At 54.3% G+C, this 24,301-nt stretch overlaps 1 protein-coding gene across 3 annotated transcripts in view; it reads right to left on the bottom strand.

Moving 5' to 3' along the window:
• Positions 1 to 1,881: 1,881 nt before the first annotated feature.
• The window catches only part of LGMN (legumain), a 40,267-nt gene continuing 17,847 nt past the window's right edge, over positions 1,882 to 24,301 (bottom strand). For all 3 annotated transcript variants that reach the window (XM_056134451.1, XM_056134450.1, XM_056134452.1), the window contains exons 3-14: positions 18,388 to 18,485; positions 16,944 to 17,025; positions 14,991 to 15,076; positions 13,614 to 13,689; positions 12,583 to 12,645; positions 12,061 to 12,127; positions 9,007 to 9,125; positions 8,643 to 8,732; positions 6,752 to 6,952; positions 5,314 to 5,484; positions 2,540 to 2,607; positions 1,882 to 2,353 (exon numbers count right to left, since the gene is read on the bottom strand). In XM_056134451.1, the coding sequence (XP_055990426.1) occupies positions 2,308 to 2,353; positions 2,540 to 2,607; positions 5,314 to 5,484; positions 6,752 to 6,952; positions 8,643 to 8,732; positions 9,007 to 9,125; positions 12,061 to 12,127; positions 12,583 to 12,645; positions 13,614 to 13,689; positions 14,991 to 15,076; positions 16,944 to 17,025; positions 18,388 to 18,485 (1,167 nt within the window). In that variant the 3' untranslated portion in view covers positions 1,882 to 2,307. The remainder of the gene's footprint in view (positions 2,354 to 2,539; positions 2,608 to 5,313; positions 5,485 to 6,751; positions 6,953 to 8,642; positions 8,733 to 9,006; positions 9,126 to 12,060; positions 12,128 to 12,582; positions 12,646 to 13,613; positions 13,690 to 14,990; positions 15,077 to 16,943; positions 17,026 to 18,387; positions 18,486 to 24,301) is intronic.

Below are 24,301 nucleotides of genomic sequence, written 5' to 3'. Positions count from 1 at the left end.
ACCATATGGGATGCTGGGAATCGAACCCGGGTCGGCCGCGTGCAAGGCAAACGCCCTACCGGTTGTGCTATCGCTCCAGCCCCAGCCCAGTTCTTTTAAAGGCCAATCTCCAAGTGCAGAGATTGGGGTTAGGGTAGAACTTCAATGTGTGACCGCTAGGGGGCACAGATCAGCCAAAACCGGGTAACAGCCAAGGTCAGCATGGCAGGGCAAAGGGGAACTTCTCCCCTTGTCTAGGGGCTGCGGGGGGAGGGGCAGGGGGCGTGGTCAGACAGCCTCAGCAGGGAAGGCCAATCCAATCCCACGCAAGGACAGACTCTGGGGCAGAGGCGGGTATCCAGCCGGGGGCCCAGGCGGGGGGGCAGGGGGGGGGGCAGACCTCAGCTGAGAGGAGGCTCTTGAGTAGATCCCACTGAGAGCAAATTCCAGCGGGCAGGTTCACAGGAGATTCCCAGAGTAGATTCTCAGAGTCACAGCGCGGATCCCAGACTGGACTCCCAGGGGAGCTCCCCAGGAGGAAGCATGAGCACTTTACAGATGAATCCACCCACACCCCCACGCGCGCCCCTGTCCCACCAGGTTCTCAGCCTGTCCGCAAGTGGCACCTTGAAGATCAGTGCTGGGATCTGGGGCGGCTCGGGCACCTTCATCGGGCGGCTGGGTGGAGGCCGGAGCGAGGTCTGCCTTCAAGGAGGCCCGACCCCTGAACTCAGGCCTTTCTGTGGCCCTGGACAGTGTGACATGAGGCAGGACACAGCTTGTCTGGCCACTCTGTGTGCCTGAGGCGGGGGCAGTGCCAAGCCTGGGCACAGACGAGGCATCTCCACTCCGGGCACCGGCCCAAGCTGTGTGTGTGTTCAGGGATGGGGCCAGGACCGGTGACGTCATCTCAGCTGTCACCTCTCTGCGCAACACATGAAGAGTCCACAGCCCTTGGACAGGAGGCATCTGCTTTCACCCGTTATATGCGGGCCTCAGGGCAGTGAGCCCCACCCCCCAAGCCTTGCAAGACCCCTGAGCTGAACTGCTTCCAGGGTCCCAGCAGGGATGAGGCCCCAGGAGCAGGGCTCCTGCCCCGGCACTGAGGGACTAGGCCCTGCAGTCCGGAGGGTCACTTGGGACAGGGATGGAGCAGGAAAGGGCTAGGGGTGGCTGTCCTGCGTCCCCAGCTGTCACTCTGCAGGAATGCCGGCTTCTTGGCAAGGCTCCCCAGGAAGCCCAAGGCAGCTGGGGACTGTCACCCTGTGGGTGGGTGCCCCCTTAAAAAAAAAAAAGTCACTCCTTATGGCTGGAGTGATAGCACAGCAGTAGGGCATTTGCCTTGCAGCCAGCCCAGTCATGCCAGGTTCGATTCCTCCGCCCTTCTCGGAGAGCCCGGCAAGCTACAAGAGTATCTCGCCCGCCAGCAAAGCCTGGCAAGCTACCTGTGATGTATTCAATATGCCAAACACAATAACAATTGTCACAATGGAGATGTTACTGGGCCCGCTTGAGCAAATCGATGAACAACGGGAGGACCGTGACAGTGACCCCCAGAAATCTACCTTATGGAATGGCACCAACAGAAAGCACACCCCTCAATTGTACCTCAGGCTGCTCCTGACCCCCGCTCAGCACCACTGGAGTTGCGGGGGGTGGCGCTAATGCCAGGGGAGTTTTGTTCTTTGGGGGCACCTGGGGGTCCTTGTGGTGCTAGGAACACTCCCAGCCACTGGGCTGGTTCCTCCCCCGAGAAGCAGAGTCAGACTCCCACAGACTCACCCGGAGGGACTCGTGTCTCCTTGGAGGGCAACTGAGGCTGGGGCTAGGTGCTGGGGTGCCCCCTACACACACACACACACATAGACAACAGAGGGGCAGGGCCACAACCCCCAAGCCAGGTTCAGTGCTATGACTTTATTCAACGTGTCCATTCGTGTGGAGTAAGACAGAAAACAATCAGAGCTGGGAATCGTGTTGAACTGTCATCTTCCATTGGGGCTCGCATCCCTCTTCAAGGAAACCCATTCTCAAGGTTGAGTCGGGGGGCGGCAGATGGAATTTCTCAAACCCGCACCCCAGTACTTCCAACTCCTGGAGCCAACGTGGGAGGTGGGGGGCAATATCTCCCCCCACCCCAACTGAGAGCAAACTTCCATTGTTGCTCTGAGAAAAGTCCTCCGAGCCTGCGGCTGTCCAGCGGTGACGGGCCTGGAGGAAGGGGGCCACGTCCCTGGCAGGCTGCTTTCGCACCCCTCCAGCCTCGGGGGTCTGGGGAAACTGCGTTCCAGGCTGCGCTGGCGCATGGAAGCTTCAGGGAGGAGCTGTTCAGTAGTAGTAGCCAAGGCACACCTCCTTCATGGCCAGCTTGATTCTGCGAGGTCGGAGAAACGGGTCCAGGCTCAGAGGGGACCATCCAAGGCCGTGCCCATCCCCGCGGACACCAGACACAGGAAGCAGAGCACCTCCAAACCTGCCTCAGTTCCCAGGACGTGCCCCTTCCCCGTGCCCCGACACAGGGAGCAGAGCATCTCCCGGGCTCTCCCGTACCCACACTCACCTGTCGATCGGGAACGGCTCAGCACACAGGTTGACCAGCACATACAGGTGTTTCAACGCCGCCTCGTACTGGAAGACAAGGGAGCAGATGCTCGCCTATGCCGGCCCCGGCCACCTCCCGCTGGTACGGGGGTCAGCACCGAGGCCTGTTTTGGGTCCCGCATCCCCTCTTCCCACCTTCTGGTCATCGAGTGAGACGGATGAACCATCCCCATGTAAAAGCAGCCGATGAGGTGGGAAAGTTCCCAGGGCGTCTCCAGGTCTGGGGAACTGGACCCCAAGACCCACCTGATCTCGGAAAGGCCCTGGCTTCAGGCTGGGATGAGGGGGCCCCGCGATGAGTGAGTGCTCCACAGAGGGGAAGAGACGGATGAAGCTGGAACTGTGAGGGCTCCTGACCCAGAAAGACCCTTCAAGGGACCCAAGAGGAGAGACTGGCGGCAAGTCTGCAGATGGCGGTGCCAAGCTGCAGAATTAAGTCTCTTTCTACTTTCCTGAAGTAGTAGGATTTTGGGGTGGGGGTGGGTTTCTTTTTTTTATGTGTGGCACCTGGTCATGCTCAGGGGTTACTCCTGGTCCGGTGCTTGGGGGACCATATGGAATCCCGGGGGTTGAACCCGGGTTGGCCACAGGCAAGGCCCTCCCTGCTGTGCTATCACCCCAAGTTCCCAAAGTGAGTTCTTTCGAACATTGGACAGACAACCTAGGAGATGGGAACTGGGCACCTGGACTCTGACAGGATGCTCCTGATAGCCCTGAGGACTGCCTGGTGGCAGTGGCAGTGGGCCAAGGCAGACACTTAGCTTCCTGGAATCGTGCCAAAGATAACACAGGGGTTGCTGCAGGGAATTATACGGGTGCCAGGGATCGAACCTCTGCCACATGCAATGCCCTGCCCATTGGGCCGTGGCTTCACTCCCATGGGTGTTTATTTTTCCCTGGGGGTCACATTGGGAGGCGCTGGAGATGTGAAAGAAGCCAATTTGGGGGCAAGAATCTGGGCCTCACACGTGCGAGGCATGGCGGGTGATTCATCATTCAGTAAGGGGCAGGAGGACAGCACAGCGGAGAGGACGCTTGCCTTGTATGTGGCTGACCTGGGTTTGATCCCTGGCGCCCCATACGTTGTTTCCCTGAGCACCTCCCAGGAGTGTTTCCTGAGCACAGAGTCAGGAGGAAGCCCTGGGCACCATGGAGTGTGGTCCAAAACCCAAAAAGTAATTTAAAAATAATACATCATCCACCTGGGGCTGGAGCGAGAGCACAGCGGTAGGGCATTTGCCTTGCACGCAGCCAACATGGCCGACCCGGGTTCGATTCCTCCGCCCCTCTTGGAGAGCCCGGCAAGCTACCAAGAGTATCTCGCCCGCACAGCAAAGCCTGGCAAGCTCCCCGTGTCGTATTTGATATGCCAAATACAGTAAAAAATCTCACAATGTTACTGGGCCTGCTTGAGCGAATCAATGAACAATGGGAGGACAGTGACAGTGGACAGTAACAGTGACATCATCCGCCAAATCAGGAACACTGTCTCTGAGAGCTTTCCAGTGATGGAGCTTCTCCAAAGGGCCCAAGGTCCGGGGCTAAAGAGATTGCACAGCAGGTAGGGCGTTTGCCTTGCACACAGCCAACCCGGGTTCGATTCCCAGCATCCCATGTGGTCCCCTGAGCACCGCCAGGAGTAATTCCTGAGTGCAGAGCCAGGAGTAACACCTGTGCATTGCCGGGTGTGACCCAAAAAGCCAAAAAAAAAGGGGGGGCCCAAGGTCCCCTTTCTCAGGAGTTCCTGCACATGACCACTGACATCAACAGAACTTTCTGCCACCCCAGAAATACCCCTGCTGCTCCCCAGGTCAGTGACCCCCGGGGACCCCAAATGCTGGAGTCCACAGGGGAGTCATGCAGCCGAGAGAAGGCTTCGCCCCTCATCTCCAAGCCCCCTGAGTCTCGCCCCTGCAGTGCTGGGCTCAGAGCAACCTGGCGGGCTGTGCCCATGCCAGGACGGCTGCAGCAAGCCAGCCAGAAGCCTGGAGCTCTGCTCAGCATGGACCCTGGCACATGGCAGCGAGGCTGAGGTGGGGAAGGGCAGTCTGGGGCACGGGGGGCACCCCATAGGGCGGGCTCCCCTTCCAAGGGCCCAAACAGCACGGAGAGCTGCCCCGGTGCTCCCAGCTGGGACACTGGGTTAGAGATCTGAGTCCACAAGGGAAGCCGGGGGTGGCCGGGAGGATGCGGTCATCTCTGCTCCTGTCCAGGACATAACCTGGCCTGCCTGGAGGCCTGGAGGGGACTCAAAGGGCTGGGCGTGGGCTTTGCGAGTGGGAGCTCCGCCCCCTCCCCGGCTGCCCCACGTGGTTCCTAGAAGACCAGGCGAGTGTCTCTTGCCTCAGTGAAAGAGTGTCAGGGGGGCCAGAGAGGCAGGACAGCGGGCAGAGCATGGCCTGGCACTGTAGGTTCCATTCCCTGGTTCCCCTGAACGGTTCCTGGGATGATCTCTGAGCACAGAGCCAGGAGAGAGACCAGAGCAACACAGAGCATGACCGGCCCCCGCCCCCAGAAAAAAGAGTGTCTGGGGCAAGGTTGGATGGTGGGTGGGTCGGGACCACATTCCTTACCCTGCTCACAGCTGGGCCTCTGCACTCTGCCCGCCCACCACGGCCTGGCCAGGATGGAGCCTGGTGCCAGGTGTGTCCGACATTGTGCTGACTTAGCTCGGGGGACAAGTTTGGGAAAGCCGGGTGAGGTCACGCGGGCTGCCCAGGGGCCTGGGCTCACCTTGGGGATGTGCCAGTTGAAGCAGTGCTTGCGGAAGTGGCCCACAGCCGCCTGGTAGCAGGCATGGGCGCTGAGCTCAGCTCTGGATGTCAGGAGCCTCTGGGCTGTGGCCTCCGAACCGGCCAGGGACGCCACGATCTTCTGTACCGACTTCTCGATGACTTGCTGTGCCTGCCGAGGAAAGCATCTTTCTGGAATGTGCTGGGCTTCTCACAGCTCCCCTGCACCCCTAGGGGGCCCGGAGTTGCAGGACAAACCGTCCAGCCTCCTGCAGCTGGGCAGAAGGTCAAGACGCCAGGTGTGGCTGGAGCGAGAACAGGTTAAGGCGTTTGCCCTGCATGCAGCTGGTGCTCCAAGATGGTCTCGTTGGCACTGCCAGGAGTGACCCCCCTGAGCACAGAACCCAGAGCCTGACAACCCCCAGCTGAGCCCAAACCCCCTCCTCCCAGAAAGTCATTTCTTAGCATAACCCTTTAAACACAAATTTCTGACCTCACATCTCTCAATGAGTTCACATCTGTGAAACCCCACTGGCCACTTCTAAGGTAGGAAATGGTCACAGAAGCCACGGATTATATGGATTTTCTTTAGTGCCATCAATGACAAAGCATGTAAAGATGACTAGGACTGTCAGTCGAAGGATTCCCATGGTCCCACGGCACCAGCAAGAAACGTGGCCAGGACAGTGCTGGAGCGATAGCACAGTGGGTAGGGCGTTTGCCTTGCACGTGACCAACCCAGGTTCGATTCCCAGCATCCCATATGGTCCCCTGAGCACTGCCAGGAGTAACCCCTGTGCATCGCCGGGTGTGACCCAAAAAAGTAAAAAAAAAAAAAAACAGTGGTCAAACTAACATGCCACATATGTGTCAGGAGTGTTAGATGGTCTTAAACAAAACACACAGATAAGCTTTCTCTTCTAGAAAATTCTGAATGCCTTCCGACCCTTCGGTCTCTGTAGACCTGCTGGCACTGGGTCACAGCTGTGAGTGAGACCCAGCTGCCCCGGCCCGGGGGAATAGTGGAGGCTTAGAACAGCGGCCTGGCGAGCATATGGTCTTGCAAGCATCTGGCCACGAGCTCAAAACCCTGGTGTGCCGGATTGGCTGAGGTTCTCAGATCGGGTAAGAATCCCAGAGTGTAGCCCCCAGGTCTTCTGAGCGCTGCGTGGACCAACCCCAGATCCCCAAAAGAGGACAAGGGCACCGCTCCTCTCCTGCACCATCCCAGGCGGTAGCCAGGTAGTTCCATTCTGTCCTGGCTCTCTGGACATTGGTAGACGACAAAGCCTGGGAACGGGCACGCGCACGCTGCAGAGACCCGGCACGGGCACGCGCACGCCACAGAGACCGGGCACGCGCACTCACTGCAGGGACTGGCGTGTGCAGGCATACACGCGCGCACGCGCACACACATGGTTCCCTTCCCTACCGCTCACCTCCAGGTGTTCGTGGAGCTCCTGCACCAGGCGCCGTGACTCGGGCAGGTCGTTGGTGAGCATCAGCTTCCGTTTCAGGATGCTGACGGGCACATCGCGGCTGGGCGTGAGGTCCAGGCGTGTGACAGGGGGCAGGGAGATGGGGGCGCTGGCTCTGTGCTTCATGCCTTGGAACTGCATCAGCTTCATGGTGGAGATGGACTGTGGGGGGGCGAAGGGGGGGAGAGGGCGGGTCACTATGGGCAGAGGACAGCCTTCGGGGGCTGCATCCGGGCTCAAGCCCTCCCCATGGCCATGGCACACCCAACGGGCCATGAACAGGACACGCATGTGGCGCTTGTCCAGCAGCTGAAATGCTCCAGCAAGGCAGACTCCTGGAAAGAGTCTGGGGCCCTTGAAGGATGCACTTTTTCTGCCCACGGGGCATGCCTGGAGGTAGATCATCCTCACAGATACCCGGTTCCAGAAGGAGGCAAACCCAGGGCACCCCCATCGCCACCCTGAGACCAAGGGTCAGCAGGTGCCCGTGTGAAGGAACTAGATGGATCAGTACTGAAGTTGGGGTACCGAGGCTGGGCAGAATTTATGCCCCAGGACCTCACCCCCAGTAGAACTGGGGCTCACTGCAGACCCGGCCCCCAGGGGAAAAGAAAACCACTCACTCCCAGGCAGGCAGCAAGAGTGTCAAAGCAGCTGGGGGGGGGAGGGGGCTGGAGCGATAGCACAGCAGGTAGGGCGTTTGCCTGGCACGTGGCCAACCCGGGTTCGATTCCCAGCATCCCATATGGTCCCCTGAGCACCGCCAGGAATGACTCCTGAGTGCAGAGCCAGGAGTAACCCCTGAGCATCGGTGGGTGTGACCCAAAAAGCAAAATAAAAAAAAAAAAATTTTTTTAATTAAAAAAAAAAAGCAGCTCTGAGACAGGAAATAGTGCAGCAGGATGCAGAAAAAGATCCTTTAACGCCTTTAACACTCAAAACTTCCAAGAGCAGGAAAAACCAGGGGGCAAGAGGGCTGCCTGGTCCTTCTCTCCCTCTGATGCCCACCCCTACACGGCCAGGGTAGGGTCGCCTGGGTCTGCCTGCCTGTCCCACTTTCTACTCCCCACTAACCCCCATCACAAGCATGACCAGGGGCAGCCCAAGGGGCTGGCGTGCGTTTCTCTGTTTCCCCAGCGCCACCGGGTATGGCCCCAAGAAAATAAAATCAAAGCCAGCACCAGGGGACTCAGCCACAGCTGCCTCGGTGGCAAGTATGCAGAGAATGGCACCTGGTGGGGGTGGGGGTGGGGGCGAGGTTCAGCCCTGCACCAACCACAACCTCTGCATGACAGGGCGAGCCCAGTGGGTGCCCAACAGGGGCCAGAGAGATCAGACAGCAGGGAGCGCATTTGAACCAACTCAGGTTCAATCTCCAGCACCCCGTGTAGTCACCTGAGCACTGCCAGGAGTGATCCCTGAGCATCACCAGGTGTGACTCAAAACCAAACAAATCAGAGGAACCTCCCAGAGGCATTGGGGACAAGCGTGGAGAGGACGCACGTCTCACTGACTGCATGGGGGCCCCAAAGCGTGATGTCTGTGGGGCAATGCCATGATGCCCACCGGGGAGGCAGCCCATGAAGGCATCTCCTTCTTCCTGCAGGCCAGTTAGTGCCAAGTCACGGTCTCACGCACAATTCCCTTCAAGCTGCTGGTTCCTTCTACACGAGGGCCTTGGCCACAGAGGAAACGGTTCAGAGAAGGAGAGAGGCTGTCCAGGCTGGCAGCTGGCTGGTGTGTCTGGCCTGGCGGGGTGTGACTCCAAGGCTTGGGAGGGGTCCCAGGAGGTGGCACCCCTCCTCCCCACCACCTGGGTCCTTTCTCCTGCTGGTCAAGAAGCCCAGCTCACCTTGTTTCCGTACTGCATGACGTGACTGGTGTTGGTGTGCGCTTTCACCAGCTGGTACTGCTTGTGGAGGGTCTCTCTCCTCAAATCCTCCTGAAAAAATAAGGCCAGCCAGGGCCGGAGCATTAGCACAATGGGTAAGGCGTTTGCCTTGCATGCGGCCGACCCGGGTTCGATCCCCAGCATCCCATATGGTCCCCAGAGCACTGCCAGGAGTAATTCCTGAGTGCAGAGCCAGGAGTAATCCCTGAGCATGGCTGGGTGTGACCCAAAAAGAAAAATAAAAATAAGGCCATGCAAGTCCTTGGACTGCCAGGGCCAGATGGCCCAGCCTCTGCCGGCTCCTCAGATGGCCACACTCACTCACCACGTCAGAGTCCTCCATCCAGTTGACACTGTACCAGTCTCCCAGGTATGTGGACCGCTTCTCATCGTAGTAGCAGGCGAAGGACGACTCCACGGCGTTGGCAGCCGTGGTCGCATAAACTGCCCGAGTTCAAGACACCCCGTTAGTCTCTGAAGCGGAGATGTCCTTTCCCTGCCACTGCCATCACACACATCACACACATCACACACACACACACATACACACACACTCTCTCTCTCTCTCTCATTAACATACACACTCATAAACACACCCATCCGCACACACATACACAGGCACACTCATGAATACACTCACACACTCATTCGCACATGCATACACACACTCATTCACACTCCTACATGCACACGTACATGCATACATTCTCATGCACACTCATACACTCTCAAGCACATTCACACACTCATGCACTTTCACACTTATCCACACATAACCACTCACACATACACACATTCACACACACACACTTTCATACACATATTCACACTCTCATGTACACACTCATCCACACTCATGCACACACATTCACACTCATGCATACACATTCACACGCATCCACACATGCTCATCCATGGGATAACACTGCTTCTGTCCTTCTTGCATAGCCTCAGATAGTTCAGGTTTATTGGGTTGCTCCCATTCCTCTGTGTTTATTTGTAACCTTTTTCTTTGTGCTCTGTTGACTTGTAAATATTATTTTTCTCTTCTCGCTAAGTCCTTTGCATAATTTATTCAGAGCAATGTCCTTTTCGTATGGACACAAAAAGTCAGTATATGCTATGCTTTTGTAATGTGACTCTCAGGGATATTTTCCTCCTGGGCATCTGTCCTCTCACCTAAGCCTCAGCTGCTTTTACTTCCTAGCGTCCCCAGAAGCAGGGTCCTGATGAGGGACTGGATGGACCCAGGGCAAGCCGTAAGCTATGTGTTACCCTGGCATCGAGATGGGCCTGGCCAAAGCGCCATAATGCTTAACTATAAGTTAAGAGCTTGGTCATGGACAAATGCTGTCATGATCCAAAAAGTAATAACTAGATTTGGACCCTGCTAGGGTTAGAAATGATTAATCTGGCCTGAGCACTGTAGTCTGAGTCTGTGGCAAGATGTTCCTAGGAGAGCTGCCCTACAAACCTCAATGTATCTCTTACTATGTTCATACAAAAATAATGTTAAGATGTTGATAGTTATTGGACTGAGGAGAAGAGAAAAACACCTTAGGAAGTATTTTGCCTGGGGCAGTCAGGAAGGGCTTTGGAATACCTTTTAGGTGGTGTTCCCTTTTGAACCTGGTGGGCCCTCAGGAAGGGCTTTCTTATGTTGATTTGGCTACCTGACTGGGTGCAGGTAGCAGTAGATCAGCAGTAGATCAGCAGTATCTCCAACCCAAAGTTGGAGAGAGAGAGAGAGAGAGAGAGCAGGGCAGCAAGATGGACTGCAGAGAGAATAGCGAGGAGGACAGAGAGAGAAGAATGTAGAAGAACACAGGAGCAGGCACGTGGAGAGAGAGAGAGAGCCCAGGCTGCGAGATGGAGCGGAGAGATGAGCGGGACAGACAGAAGGAGACGGGAATGAGGGGAGTGTGAGACTAGAATGGGAGGCTCAGCTGCCCCACGGCCTGGGGCCGCCCTGGCTGCAGGAGCGGCTCTGGCCCACCCCGAACGCGGGTGAATTCGGGCGGCAAGGGGGAGAGCTGTCAGGGGCCCCCCCGGCTACCCTCAAAGACTTTTTACACTCATCCACACACACTCATTCACACACGCTCTCATGCACATACACTCACTCTCATGCACACACTCATATACTCATATACACACATTCATATACACCCATGCATACACATTCACATACTCATGCACACACACACTCATACATACACAATTTAACACATATCCACACACACTTAGGCACGCACATTCATATACACTCGGACACACTCATGCACGCGTACGCGCGCGCGCACACACACACACACACACACACACACATACTCAAACATCACACAGGGAAGCAGCACATCTTTGCATACTGAGCCCGTGCCTGGACACTTGGAACTACAAGATCCCCTGAGCACCACTGGGAGCAGCCCGAGCACAGATCCAGGAGTCATCTCTGAGTACTGCTGGGAAGAGAAGCCCATTGATAATACAGTTTGGGGAGATCAGGAGGCCGGTGCACAGCAAAGGGTGCAGGGGATCGAACCAGGGGCTCCTGCGTGCCAAGCATGCACATAAGACACTTTCTGCAGCAATAGCTAAGCGTTTATGTATGAAGACCTCAAGCTATTGTGGAATAAAGACGAAAATTTAGAAGTGCTCCAGAAATTTGGAAGCATATGTACCTAATTGGTTTGTAGAGAAGTGAGCGGTTATTTCGGGTCTCATGGACAGCAGGTGGGTTGGGCCACACTTGGCAGTGATCAGGGTTTACTCCTAACTCTGTGCTCAGAAAGCACTCCTGGAGGTGCTTGGGGGACTATATGTGGTAGCAGGGATTGAGCCAGGGTCAGCCACCTGCAAGGCAAGTCCCTTAACCCATGTACTACGTTCCTGGCCCCAGTGACGCCTTGGATTGACTAGAGCTGCGATTCACTATCTATAACCTAGAACCCACAAAGGATGTGTGTTTATCACTTAACACATAACCGCTAGCCAGACAGGCAGTGTCCTGGCGTCTTCAGATGGGGAGGCCTAAGAGTCAAAGACAGGCTCGCCTACCTGAGAGCAGGGAGTCCCCCCAGCCCCACCCAGCAGCCCCCAAGAGGACCACGATGAGCCCCAAGTCTGTGATCTGGACACGGGTGGCCTTACAAGACCCTGGGGCTCCAGACAGCAGAGGCCTCTATTTCCGGCCACTCAACCTCAAGGAACAGAGGAAGTCCGGAGTCTCCCACTTCCACATACCGGGGTGCCCCAACGCCCACCCACCCCAACATGGAGAGCGCCTGGTCCTTATCAGCAGAACCATGACTGACCCCTGATTCCCCAGACCCTATCTCCCGGGCCAGCTGACGGCCAATGTCCCCACCCCATGACCTACCATTGATGTCGTCTGGCAGGTGCTTCATCATGGAGCCAGACTCACAGGCCTCGATGTAGAAGACCATCTGTGGGCGGGAGACAGACACAGCTCACCTGGCCCATGGGCCCACTCCCCGCAGCTCGGCCCCCGGGCCTTCACTTTCGCTTCTGGGATGGGGAGCCCGTGGAAGCTCCGCCACGCGAACTGGAAGCCCGGAATCTAATCTGACCGCTGAGTCCTGGGGCGGCCTGCCAGTCTGGGCACAGGAAGGGGGGTCCCCACGTGCGTCCCCGGAACCCCAGGCAGTTAAGTGCTCAGCCTCACGCCAGATCCGCAGGCCACACTCTGGGTCTGGGACTCGGAGCTTTAACAAGAGCTTCTCACCTACCAGCTAGTTTCAAACCAAAAAGGGTTAAGCCTGGACAAACGGGGTGGTGCGATGTGGACCCTTGGCAGAAAACATGGTACCCGGTGTTCTAGGGGGACCCCAGTGCCCTCTGCAGGTGCCTCCCCACTGGCCGCCCCTGGCACTGACCTTACCTTTTGGTACATTTTGTGGTCGTACATATACTGGATGGTCTCGTTCAGGTCCTGGACGTGAAGCTGAACGGGAAGGACAGTGATGCTGAGACTGGTACCTCCAGGGTAGACTCACAGCTCACAGGCGGTGCATGCAGGAGGCCTGGTTTCCATCCTCAGCACCACGTGGGCCCCAGCAGGGGGGCCACCAGGCATAGAGCTGGAGACAGCCCCTGAGTACAGCCCTTCCCCCTCCCAAAACACCACCTCCAGAGGAACCACAGCTGAGACACCCACTGAAGCCCTTTGATGTGGTCCTTATCTGCCAGTCTGTACAAATACCACGGCAGATGTTCACTTCCCCAAATGCTATCTCATCTACTTTTGCCTCATAGTTAAAAGAAGGAAGCAAAAGTACTTCTTCATCCCCCACTTTGTCCGGAGCAGAGAATGTTCTAGAACGATTCTCTGGCGCGGGGCAGCCCAGTCTTGAGAGCGCTATGAATACTGTGACACAAAGAGAAACTCGCAACAACTTGGGTAGGTGACCCGAGGGTGAGATTTTGTTTTGTTTTGTGTTGGGACCACACCCGGAAGTGCTCAGGGGTCACCCCTGGTGGGTTTCAGGGTCCTGAACCAGGCCTGGCCACGTGGAAAGCACCTGCCGTAACCCCTGTGTTATCTCTCTGGCAAGATTCCAAGATCTCTCTGGCTAAGTGTCCCCCGCGGGCCACTGCCACTGCCACCAGGCTGTCCTTGGGGCTGTCAGGAGCATCCTGTCAGGATCCAGGTGCACATTTCCCATCTCCTAGGTTGTCTGTCCAATGTTCAAAAGAACTCACTTCGGGAACCAGGGTGATAGCACAGCGGGGAGGGCATTGCCTTGCCTGTGGCCAACCCGGGTTCAATCCCCGGGATACCATATGGTCCCCCAAGCACCGCCAAGAGTGATCTCTGAGTGCAGAGCCAGGAGTGAGTCCTGGGTGTGGCCCCAAAACCAAACACAAACACACACACACACACACACACACACACACACACATACACCTCACCTCGTCATTGGGAAAGACCAGCAACCCCGTGGATCCGTGATCCGTAAAGTAGACAAACACGTGGTCCCTGGGCCCACTGAGGAGAGAGCAGAGCAGGGAAAACGGTCATTGCGGCTTCCTGCTTCTAGTCGGAGTCCCACTGCTCTGGGTCCTTCATTCAAAACCAAGAAGGGGGCCAGGGAGAGACCAAGAATGGCTGAAGCATGTTCTTGGCCATGTCGAGGCCCCAGGCTCAATCCCCTGCAGTGTGGGGAACAGCCCTGGCAGCCCCCAGCTCCACGGGTCCCCAGCACTGAGTCACATCAAGCATCGGCAGGAGTGGCCCTCAGGCCCCCAAGGGCTGTTAAAAGGTTCCCCTTTCAACACAGGCCCCCCCCCAAAACACAAATGAAACCAGAGATCTTAAAAATTATTTTAGAGGCTGAAGTGATAACACAGCGGGTAGGGCGTTTGCCTTGCATGCAGCCGACCCGGGTTTGAGTCCCAACATCCCATATGGTCCCCTGAGCACTGCCAGGAGTGATTCCTGAGTGTAAAGCCAGGAGTAACCCCGGAGCATCGCCAGGTGTGACCCAAAAAGCAAAAAAATAAATTAATTTAAAAAAATATTTTAAGGGGCCAGAGCAATAGCACAGCGGGGAGGGCATTTACCCTGCACACGGCTGACACGGGTTCGATCTCTGGCATCCCACGTTACCCCCTGAGCACTGTCAGGAGCAATTCCTGAGTGCAGAGCCAGGAGTAACTCCTGAGCATTGCCAGGTGTGACCCAAAAACAAAACTAAACAAAACAAAAAATTATTTTAAAAGCCACGTGGCATAGAGGCTAGAGAGACAGTCCAGGTGTTCAGGCACATGCCTTGTGTGCAGCCAACACCAGTTTGATCCCCAACACTGCACATGGTCCCCCGAGCACTGTGAGGAGTGATCCCTGAGCACTGGGCCTGGAGTAGCACAGCCCTGAGCACCACCAGCTATAACCCCAAAATAAACAGATTGATCTGTAAACAAGTAATAGAGACAGATCAATTCATAAGTAGATCAAAATAAATAGATTGGCCGCAGAGATAGTACAGCTGGTAGGGTGTTTGCCTTGCACATGGCTGACCTGGGTTCAATCCCCGGCATCCCATAGGGTCCCCCAAGCACCACTGGGAGTAATTCCTATGTGCAGAGCCAGGTCTAACCCCCGAGCATCACCGGGTGTGACCCAAAAAGCAGCAATAAATAAATAAATGAGCAGATCAATAGATATGTATATAATAAATGGATGGAAAGAAATTGATTGTTAATAACTGGATCAATCGCTACATGCTGGCCGAGTCTGTGTGCCGGAAGTCCGCATCTTTCAGGAACCAGCGGCCACAGGGACATTACCTCCTCAGGACTTTCCCTGAGCCTTTGCCCCTCACTGCTTCTGCGTCGCCTCTCAGCACGGCAAGGAAATTCTGCGGTGTGACATCCTGCAGAGAGAGGAGAGAGGACTCAGGGCTGTTTTTCCACCCGAGCACTGGCCGCGTCTGCCGCAGGCCCCGGCCTCCAGCAGCTGCCACCATGGTTCCCAGGGAGGCTCACAAGCGAACCCGCTAGGATGAGAAGGAGCATAGCAGGGGTGGGTGCACCTTCTCGTCTCCAAGGGCGCCTTGTCCCGGCAGCCTGTGGCCCTTCCCGAGCATCCCAGAGGCCACAAGGCTGGAAGGAGGGGAAGGTCCCCACCCCCAGCTCAGGCACCACTCAGACCCTCACACTCAGCTGCTGCCCACCAGCGAGAATGATGCAAGGACAGTCAATGACCCTGGAAGGAATCGTGCAAACAAAACAAACAACTAGAGTGGTAGTACAGTGGGTGCGGTGCTGGCCTTGCATGTAGCCGACCCAGGTTCTATTCCCGGCACCACATATTGGAACTGCAAGCCCTCAGGAGTGATCCCTGAGCACAGAGCCAGGAGTAACCCCTGAGCACTGCTAGGTGTGGCTCAAAAAACAAAGAAACAACAACAACAATAATAATAATAATCAGTGGCTAGAGAGATAATACAGCGGTCGAGGCACTTGTCTTGCACGCGTCCAACCCCAGCTGGAATTCTCGGCATCATGTATGATTCCCTGAGCACTGCCAGGGGTCCTGGAGCACAGAGCCAGGACTTGCCCCAGAATGCCACCAGGTACCAGAACCCAATAAAACTCTGCAAAACCCACCACCACCCGAGAGTCTAGACATTCCCCTCTGTTACTGTCTAGAAACAGTCAAAAAATGGGGCAGTTGGTGGAGCTGGCTCAAAGGTGGGGCGGGGGGGGGGGCAGGCTTCAAAGTGGCTCTGAGACTGGCCCAACCTGGACAGAGCAGCCATGGCAAACCCAAGGGGCATCCCCTGGAGGGGTGAACTGCCATCATTTCATGGGTGGGATTAAAAGAGAAAGTGAGAGGGGGCTGGAGCGATAGCACAGCGGGTAGGGCCGTTTGCCTTGCACGTGGCCGACCCAGGTTCGATCCCCGGCATCCCATATGGTCCCCTGAGCACCGCCAGGAGTAATTCCTGAGTGCATGAGCCAGGAATGACCCCTGAGCATGGCCGGGTGTGACCCAAAAAGCACTGTTGCACTGTCCTCCCGTTGTTCATAAATTTGCTCGAGCGGGAACTAGTAACGCCTCACAAGAAATTGTGAGACTTGTTGTTACTGTGTTTGGCATATCCAATACGCCACAGGGAGCATGCCAGGCTTTGCTGTGCAGGCAGGATACTCTCGGTAGCCTGCCGGACTCTCTGAGAAGGACGGAGGAATCGAACCTGGGTTGTCCACGTGCAAGGCAGATGCCCTACCCACTCTGCTATCGTTCCAGTCCACCCAAAAGGCAAAAAAAAAAAAAAAAAAAAAAGAAAAGAAAAGAAAAATTGAGGGACCAGAGTGATATGACACTTCCCTTGCACACAGTCCCCACGTTAGGACCCCCTGAGCTTGTCCAGGAGAGATCCCTGAGTCAGAGCCAGAGAAAGCTCTGTGCATCACTGGGTGTGGCCCAAAAAGCCTAAGTTTAAGAAAAAAAAAAAAAAGTCAGGTTTTAGGGGAGGAAACTTTTAGGGAAGACTGGAAGCAGCCGCAGGGTAGCCGACGCCATATCCAGGAACTTCTCTTTGCTCATCCCCACAGGATTTTCAGAAATTACTCAAGCACAAATCTTTCTGCCAACTCATATGGTTATAATTCTGGAAAAATACAAAAAGGGGGGCCTCATCCCTGCTAGGAAATAGTGCTGACCCGCCAGCCCCTCCCCTCGACATCTAGTCCTTAAGGACCCCCTCGTATAGGTCTGACCCTCCAGCCGCTCACCTCGCCCGTGTAGTCCTTAGGGACCCCCTTGTACACATCTGTGCCGTTGGGTCTGTTGATGATGATGCCAGGGGTGGGGTTGCTGAAAAGCAAAGGACCAGATCTCAGGCCACGCCCGGGCAGCTCCGACACCAGCTCCCTGAGACCGTGTCCCCGGTGTATCTACGACTCACAAACAGGGAGCAGGTGGGGCCGGAGCGATCGTCCAGTTGGGGAGGGCATCTGCTTTGCACAAGGCAGACCCGGGTTCAATCCCCGGCATCCCATCTGGTCCCCCGATCACCGCCAGGAGTAATTCCTGAGTGCAGGGCCAGGAGGAACCCCTGAGCATTGCTGGGTGTGACCCCAAAAGCAAAAATAATAATAATTGTAAAAACAGGGAGCCAGGGGAGAGCTCCGGGGTACCCGCAGGCACTCGGCCCTGAGTTTGGTTTCTTGCGGTCATGCCCCCAAACCTTCAGGTTGCTGCTGGGGTGACCTCCCCCCACGGTCACCACATCTTAGTGCATCCTCCAGTCTTAGTGGCCTATTAGCCCCAGGGCAGCAGTCCATCGCCACCTGTATGGCCTTGGGAACCATCCGCACCCCAACGCTCAAGTTCTTGGAGGAGCAAGAATATGAACTCTGAAATCTGAGGAAGGGCTGGAAACCAGAGAACATCCTGGGGACAAGATACTCATCAACCGGTGATGGGTAAGTACACCGGTGAAGGAAGGGACGCATGTTGGAACATTCTAAGACTGCAATCTAATCATGAACAACGACTGTGTATAACACTGTGACTCACTTTAAAAAAAAATTAAAAAGATGAAAATTAATTAAAAGTGGAAATTACCCAAGAATTGAGTCTAGAGCTTAGATTTAGAAAGCGGGGAGGAACGGGAGCCTTACTGAACCTAGCTTCCTGGGTCCCTGCCACGGGACAATGCGGGGGAACTGCACTGGGAGCTAGGCCCTGTCCTGACATGGGAGAACTGCACCAGGAGCTGGGCCCTGTGCTGACACGGGGGAACTGCACCAGGAGCTGGGCCCTGTCCTGATGTGGGGGAACTGCACCAGGAGCTGGGCCCTGTCCTGACGTGGGGGAACTGCACTGGGAGCTGGGCCCTGTCCTGATGTGGGGGAACTGTGCCAGAAGCTGGGCCCTGTTCTAACACAGGGGAACTGCGCCAGGAGCTGGGCCCTGTCCTGATATGGGGGAACTGCACCAGGAGCTGGGCCCTGTCCTGACGTGGGGGAACTGCACTGGGAGCTGGGCCCTGTCCTGATGTGGGGGAACTGTGCCAGAAGCTGGGCCCTGTTCTAACACAGGGGAACTGCGCCAGGAGCTGGGCCCTGTCCTGATATGGGGGAACTGCACCAGGAGCTGGGCCCGATCCTGATGTGGGGGAATTGCACCAGGAGCTGGGCCCTGTCCTGACACCCCCACGCGCTGCGTACTCACTCCTCTGAGTTGGCGATGTCGTCGTACATCATCACCACGATCTGCTCATCGGGGATCCCGTTCCGGTGGACGATCTGGTAGGCGTGGCACGCATCAGCCTGGAGAGGGAAAGTTCAACACTGCTAGAATTTGGGGTCCCCATGGGCCACATATGCTTCCATCCCAGGCTCCATCCTCAGCTACACACACACACACACACACCAGTCAAAAGAGTGTGGACAGCATAAATCATTACAGATCTTGGAGACTGGAATACAGACCCCAGGGTTAGGGGACAGAGGGGGACAACTCGGCTGCCGGAAGGGAGAAGAAACAAAAAAAAAAAGGGTCTGGAGCCTGTGGGTGGTGCTATGGGAGGGAACAGTCTGCACCAAAATCAGATCTGTTGATCAATAAATAATGGAGGGGCCAGAATGATAGTACAACCATAGGCATTTGCTTTGCATGCGGCCAACCTGGGTTGATGTGGTTGATCAGCATCCCATATGATCCCCTGAGCACCGTCAGGAGTGATTCCTGAGTGCAGAGCCAGGAATAACCTTTGAGCATCACTGGGTATGATCCAAAAAGCAATAAATAAATAAGAAATAATGGAGACTGGGGCCCGAGCAACAGGACAGTTGGAGGGCACTGGCCTGGCATGTGGCCGGCACAGCTTCAATCCCTGGCACCACATATGATCCCCCGAGCCTGCCAGGAGTGAGCCCTGAGAATAGCCGGGCATGACCCTCCAAAAAAAAGAAAGAATGGGGACAGGGATGGAAGGGTAGGAACACCGGGCTGGAGTCAATCATGGGGGCTGGGAGGAGGGTTGTGGGCACCTTGGGGGTAGTGGGCAGTGCTTTGGACATCAATACTAGAAACAAACACCATTGTAACCCTATCCTTTAAACTACAATAAAAATTATATTCAGTTTTTTTTTAAAAAGAGCCAGTTTGTATCATAAGATATAATGGAACAAAGAAGTATCATGAGAGACAGAGAGAGAGAGAGAGAGAGCCCATGAAATATTCTCTTTGCACCAGCGGTTTAAATTTTCATTTATTTATTTACTTATTTTTGTTTTTTGGGTCACACCTGGCAATGCACAGGGGTTACTTCTGGCGCTGCGCTCAGGAATTATCCCTAGCGGTGCTCAGGGGACCATATGGGATGCTGGGGATCAAACCTGGGTTGGCCGCATGCAAGGCAAACGCCCTACCCGCTGTGCTATTGCTCCAGCCCCTTCAATTATTTTAAAACAGAAGCATTTATATTTTTTGAGTTATTAAAAAAAAAACCCAAATAACATTATCCATATGCCCCGGTTCACTAGGCATTTACCACACCTCTCTCCATTCTTCCCTCTCTCATCTCTCTCTCTCTGTCTCTGTCTGTCTGTCTGTCTTTCTCTCTCTCTCTCTCTCTCTCTCTCTCTCACACACACACACACACACACACACACACACACACACACACACACACACTCACTGACAGTGGTTGGGGTCTTTGAAAGTCCTCAGTGGCTTGATTTTTCCTTCCCACACTACAGAAAAATCCAGAAAGCACAGAAATCCCTCAGACTCAAGAGCAGCCGAGCAAGGCTGAGTTCGGGGTCACACGTTTAGTTCCGATTCAAATTACTTGGGCAAGCAAAGTGGAGACTCAGGCATCCCCACAGGCATGGAGAGACGGAAATTTCTTTTACAATCAAAATAATAACAGCCACAGCAACAGGGACCATCAAAAAGCAAAACCTGTCTAAAACAACAACAAAAAGATGACCAGCAATCATGAGGAGAGAAGGAAACCTCCCCAGCACCCCACTTCCAGTGAACTGTGTCTGGTCTGGGAAGACACGTGCCTGCAGGGAACTGCATGCTGGCTCTGCTGGCTCCAGGGGCAGAGTTCTTTCAGAGCAGGGAGGACACACTTCCTCTTCTGACCAATAAAAACAGCGCTCCAACACTGAACTCAGCGTTTCCCCCTTGGCTGCCCGGAACACATGGATTTTTTTAACCATAATGGAATTTGCAGAGATAATGGGTCCCTTTATTCATTTACTGATAACGCTCAAAGGGGGGCCACGCCCAGGGTCTTGCACTATGGAACTGCTAAGGAATGGATCGCCAGACAAATACAAAAACCACACACAGTAGGTCTTTCACTTGGAAGGGATTGAGCCTGCAGGCTTTGTGGATAATAGCACTGTTGTACTGTCCTCCCGTTTTTTAACAATATGCTCAAGCGGGCACCAGTAACGTCTCCATTGTGAGACTTGTTACTGCGTTTGGCATATCGAATACATCATGGGGAGCTTGCCAGGCTCTGCCGTGTGGGCGGCATACTCTCCACAGCTTGCCAGGCTCTCTGAGAGGGGTGGAGGAATCGAACCCAGGTCGGCCGTGTACAAGGCAAAAGCCCTACCCACTGTGCTATCGCTCCAGCTCTTGTGGATAATATCTCATTTAATTCCTACAGCAACTCTGTGAGAAAAGGCTGGGGAATTAAGAGCCTTGAGAAGAGGGAAGTGGGACAGCTCCGAGGACGAGGGATTCTGACCCTGCTGTTCCAGAAACAACACGGGGACCCTTGGGAGCAGACGAAACCCTGCAAGAGGCAGCGGAGAACAACCAAAACTGATCACCCTCAGAGAGTCACCAATATTTTATTTCTTTTCTTTGCAGTATTTGGGATCCAACCCAGAGCCTCACACTTTACCGACATATTCAAAATGCTATGATATTTATTTTACTTTTTTTGGATATAAATAGATTTTATTTGGGGGATTTTTAAGGTGTGGAGTGGGAACAGAGTGAGAGAGTAACGTACTCAAGAGAGAACACGGGCTTCTCCAAAGGCGGAGAGAGCCCCGACACACATCCTAGCATTAGACACAAAAGCTTGAGAGTACACAAAAATGCTATGATGTTTAAATCCTCATTTCCGTGGAATATTAAAGCGATTAGAGGCGGCCCCCAAAGCCTCCATCCCTCTCGGAGAGCCCGGCAAGCTGCGGAGTGTATGCCGCCCACACGGCAGAGCCTGGCAAGCTCCCCATGATGTATTCGATATGCCAAACGCAGTAACAAGTCTCACAATGGAGACGTTACTGGTGCCCGCTTGAGCCTATTGTTAAACAATGGGAGGACAGTACAACAGTGCTGTCCCGCCCATACAGCAGAGCCTAGCAAGAGTGTCCCGCCCATACGGCAGAGCCTAGCAAGCTACCCATGGTGTATTCGATATGCCAAAAACAGTAACAATAACGGGTCTCATTCCCCTGACCCTGAAAGAGCTTCCAACATGGCAGCGTTGGGAAAGACGAGTAAGAATGAGACAGGGATGGATGAAGATGTTACTGGCGCCCGCTCGAGCAAATCAACGAACAACGGGCTGACAAGTGATACAAGTGATACTAAAACACAAATTGTGAAGACTCGGTGCTCCCCCCAAATAACCAGATCCTCAACCCTGAAACCCATGACCATTCTGTGTCATCAGGGAAGGAAGGAAGGAAGGAAGGAAGGAAGGAAGGAAGGAAGGAAGGAAGGAAGGAAGGAAGGAAGGGGGTGAATTTAAGCTTGCCAGTCAGCTGCCTTCAAGCCAGAGAGCAAGAAATGAGAAAACGAGATCGAAGTAGGCACAGAACACGCCACAGACAAAAATCACGAGCCTTCTGATTAAAATAGAAAAGACGTGTTTGCAGAAATGGGCAAGATGATCCTAAATTTTTACAGAATTGCAAAAAACGAAAGACCCCGTATAGTCACTTTTGATTCAGAACACTGTCAGAGAGCTTTCACTTCCCGATTCCAGAAATTACACAGGGGGAAGAGTCATTTTAGCAATGCTGTGACAATTTGGATACCCCTACGCGTGGGGGATGAACTCGACCTGCCACCTCCACACGGAAACCAGGTGAAGAGCGTCACTGAAACGGGAGCCAGGGCTTAAACAAGACAACAGGAAACCGTTGGTCTGTTCTATTTGAAGGAGCCACATGGGGCTGCGCTCAGGGCTGACTCCTGGCTCTGAGCTCAGGAATCATTCCTGAGCGAGTGCTCAGGGGACCGGAGGGGGTGCTGGGGATTGAACCCGGATCCGTGCTGACCTGCTGGACTATCTCTCTGGCTCAAAAAGAGAAAACTTTTAGGACCTGAGTTATAACTGCAAAGACGTAGCATTTAAAAAAAAATGCTTTCGTGTTTCAAGAAACATCATTAAAAAATGAAGAGATGGGCAGGAAATGGAGCCGGGTGGGAGTAGCCAGGCTTTTTCTGGACTAGCCCCTGGATTCCACCCCAGGAACTAAGGGGCAGGAGAGGGGAGATGTGAGGTTTGAAGGAGAGGGGGATGGGGAAATTGGGAGAGCAAACACAGAGACAGACAGACAGACAAGATGAAGACGTGCAATAGAATAAGAAAAATGATTTGCATAGCATATATTTGAATCTGGGTCTCGACTATGAAAAGAACCATTACATTCATAAAATAACCATCCCACCAAGAACAGGTAAGGCGGACTGGAGAGACATCTCGACGGGCTGGAGCACATGCTCTGCATGCAGTGAGGACAGCAAGGAGTGACCCCAACCCCCCAGCACACAGCCAGGAGCAGCCCCTAAGCCCTGCTGGGTTCGGCTGTAAAACAAAAACCAAAAACTAAAAAGGGGTAGAGAGTTCTATTCCCAGCATTGCATGATCCCCGAGACTTTGGTACAGCCCGGGTCGCCCCCCAGCATTATTGCACCTGAGCTGCATTGCATCCCTGCCTGAGTACCAAACCCTCAGGATGCACTGGATGGATGGATGGAAGGATGGAAGGATGGTGGGTGGGTGAATGGATGAATGGATGGATCGCACATGAATGGATGAATGATGGGTGAGCGGATGGATGGATAGATGGACAGATGGGTGGGTGAGCAGATGGATGGATGGACGGATGAATGGACAAATGGATGGATGGTAGGTGCATGGGCAGATGGACAGATGGATGGGTGGATGGTGAGTGGATGGACAGTGGATAGATGAATGGATGGGCAAATTGTGGGCAGATGGTATATGGGTAAATGGATGGATGGATGGATGGATGGACAGATGGACAATGGATGGGTGGATGGGTGGATTGCTGAGTGGACAGACAGACATATGAGTGGGTGGGCAGATGGATGAAGGGAGGAGGATGGTGGGTGGACTGGCAGATAGACTGGGATAAATGAGTTGATGAGTGGGTATGTGAATGAGCTAATGTGTGGGTGGATGGGTGGACAGTTGGATGGATGGATGGATGAATCGATAAATAAGTGGACAAAAAATAAATTTAAAGAACACTCTCTCTTAGGAGATATGCACGTGTTGATCACATTAAACTATGCACAGATGCATCTCTGTTCTGGGGGTCACTCACAGCTCATCTTGGGGTGTGTAATTCCTTTCTTTCACTTAAGAGTCTTGAATGTGTATCTGTCTCTGTCTCTCTTTACTCCGATTCCCCAATAAAATTATTTTACTTAAAAAAAGATAAGATGCCTGCTTTGGTCATTGCTCAGGAGACAGGACCTCAACTAGCCTCAGCTTCCTTCTGCGGCAGGGGCCTCCGGCGGCCACAGCCACTGTCCTCAGGACTCAGCACAAACCTCAAAGTTCTTCCCAGGAACTGAAATTCCAAATGAGTAGTTGAAGGTTCATTATCTGAGGCTTTGCGCCCCGGTAAGATCCCATTTTGCACCCAAACAAACAATAACCAGTTTCCATGGGAATCTGGAGGCCCAGAATGGAACATGGAAACAGTTGTACTGTCTCTTTGAAGTGGGGCACAGCTAGCCAGAGAACTCAGCAAGAAGCAAAAACACTGGAAGAAGCAAAAACATCGGTCTCCACACAGATTTGTTCACAAACGCTGGTAGTAATGGGGCTAGAGATAGGACAGTG

Source organism: Sorex fumeus, unplaced genomic scaffold (assembly GCF_029834395.1).
Source record: "Sorex fumeus unplaced genomic scaffold, SorFum_2.1 ptg000098l, whole genome shotgun sequence".
Classification (NCBI taxonomy): domain Eukaryota; kingdom Metazoa; phylum Chordata; class Mammalia; order Eulipotyphla; family Soricidae; genus Sorex; species Sorex fumeus.
Note: the sequence above shows the minus strand (reverse complement) of the source record. Positions and strands in the feature narration are given on the sequence as shown.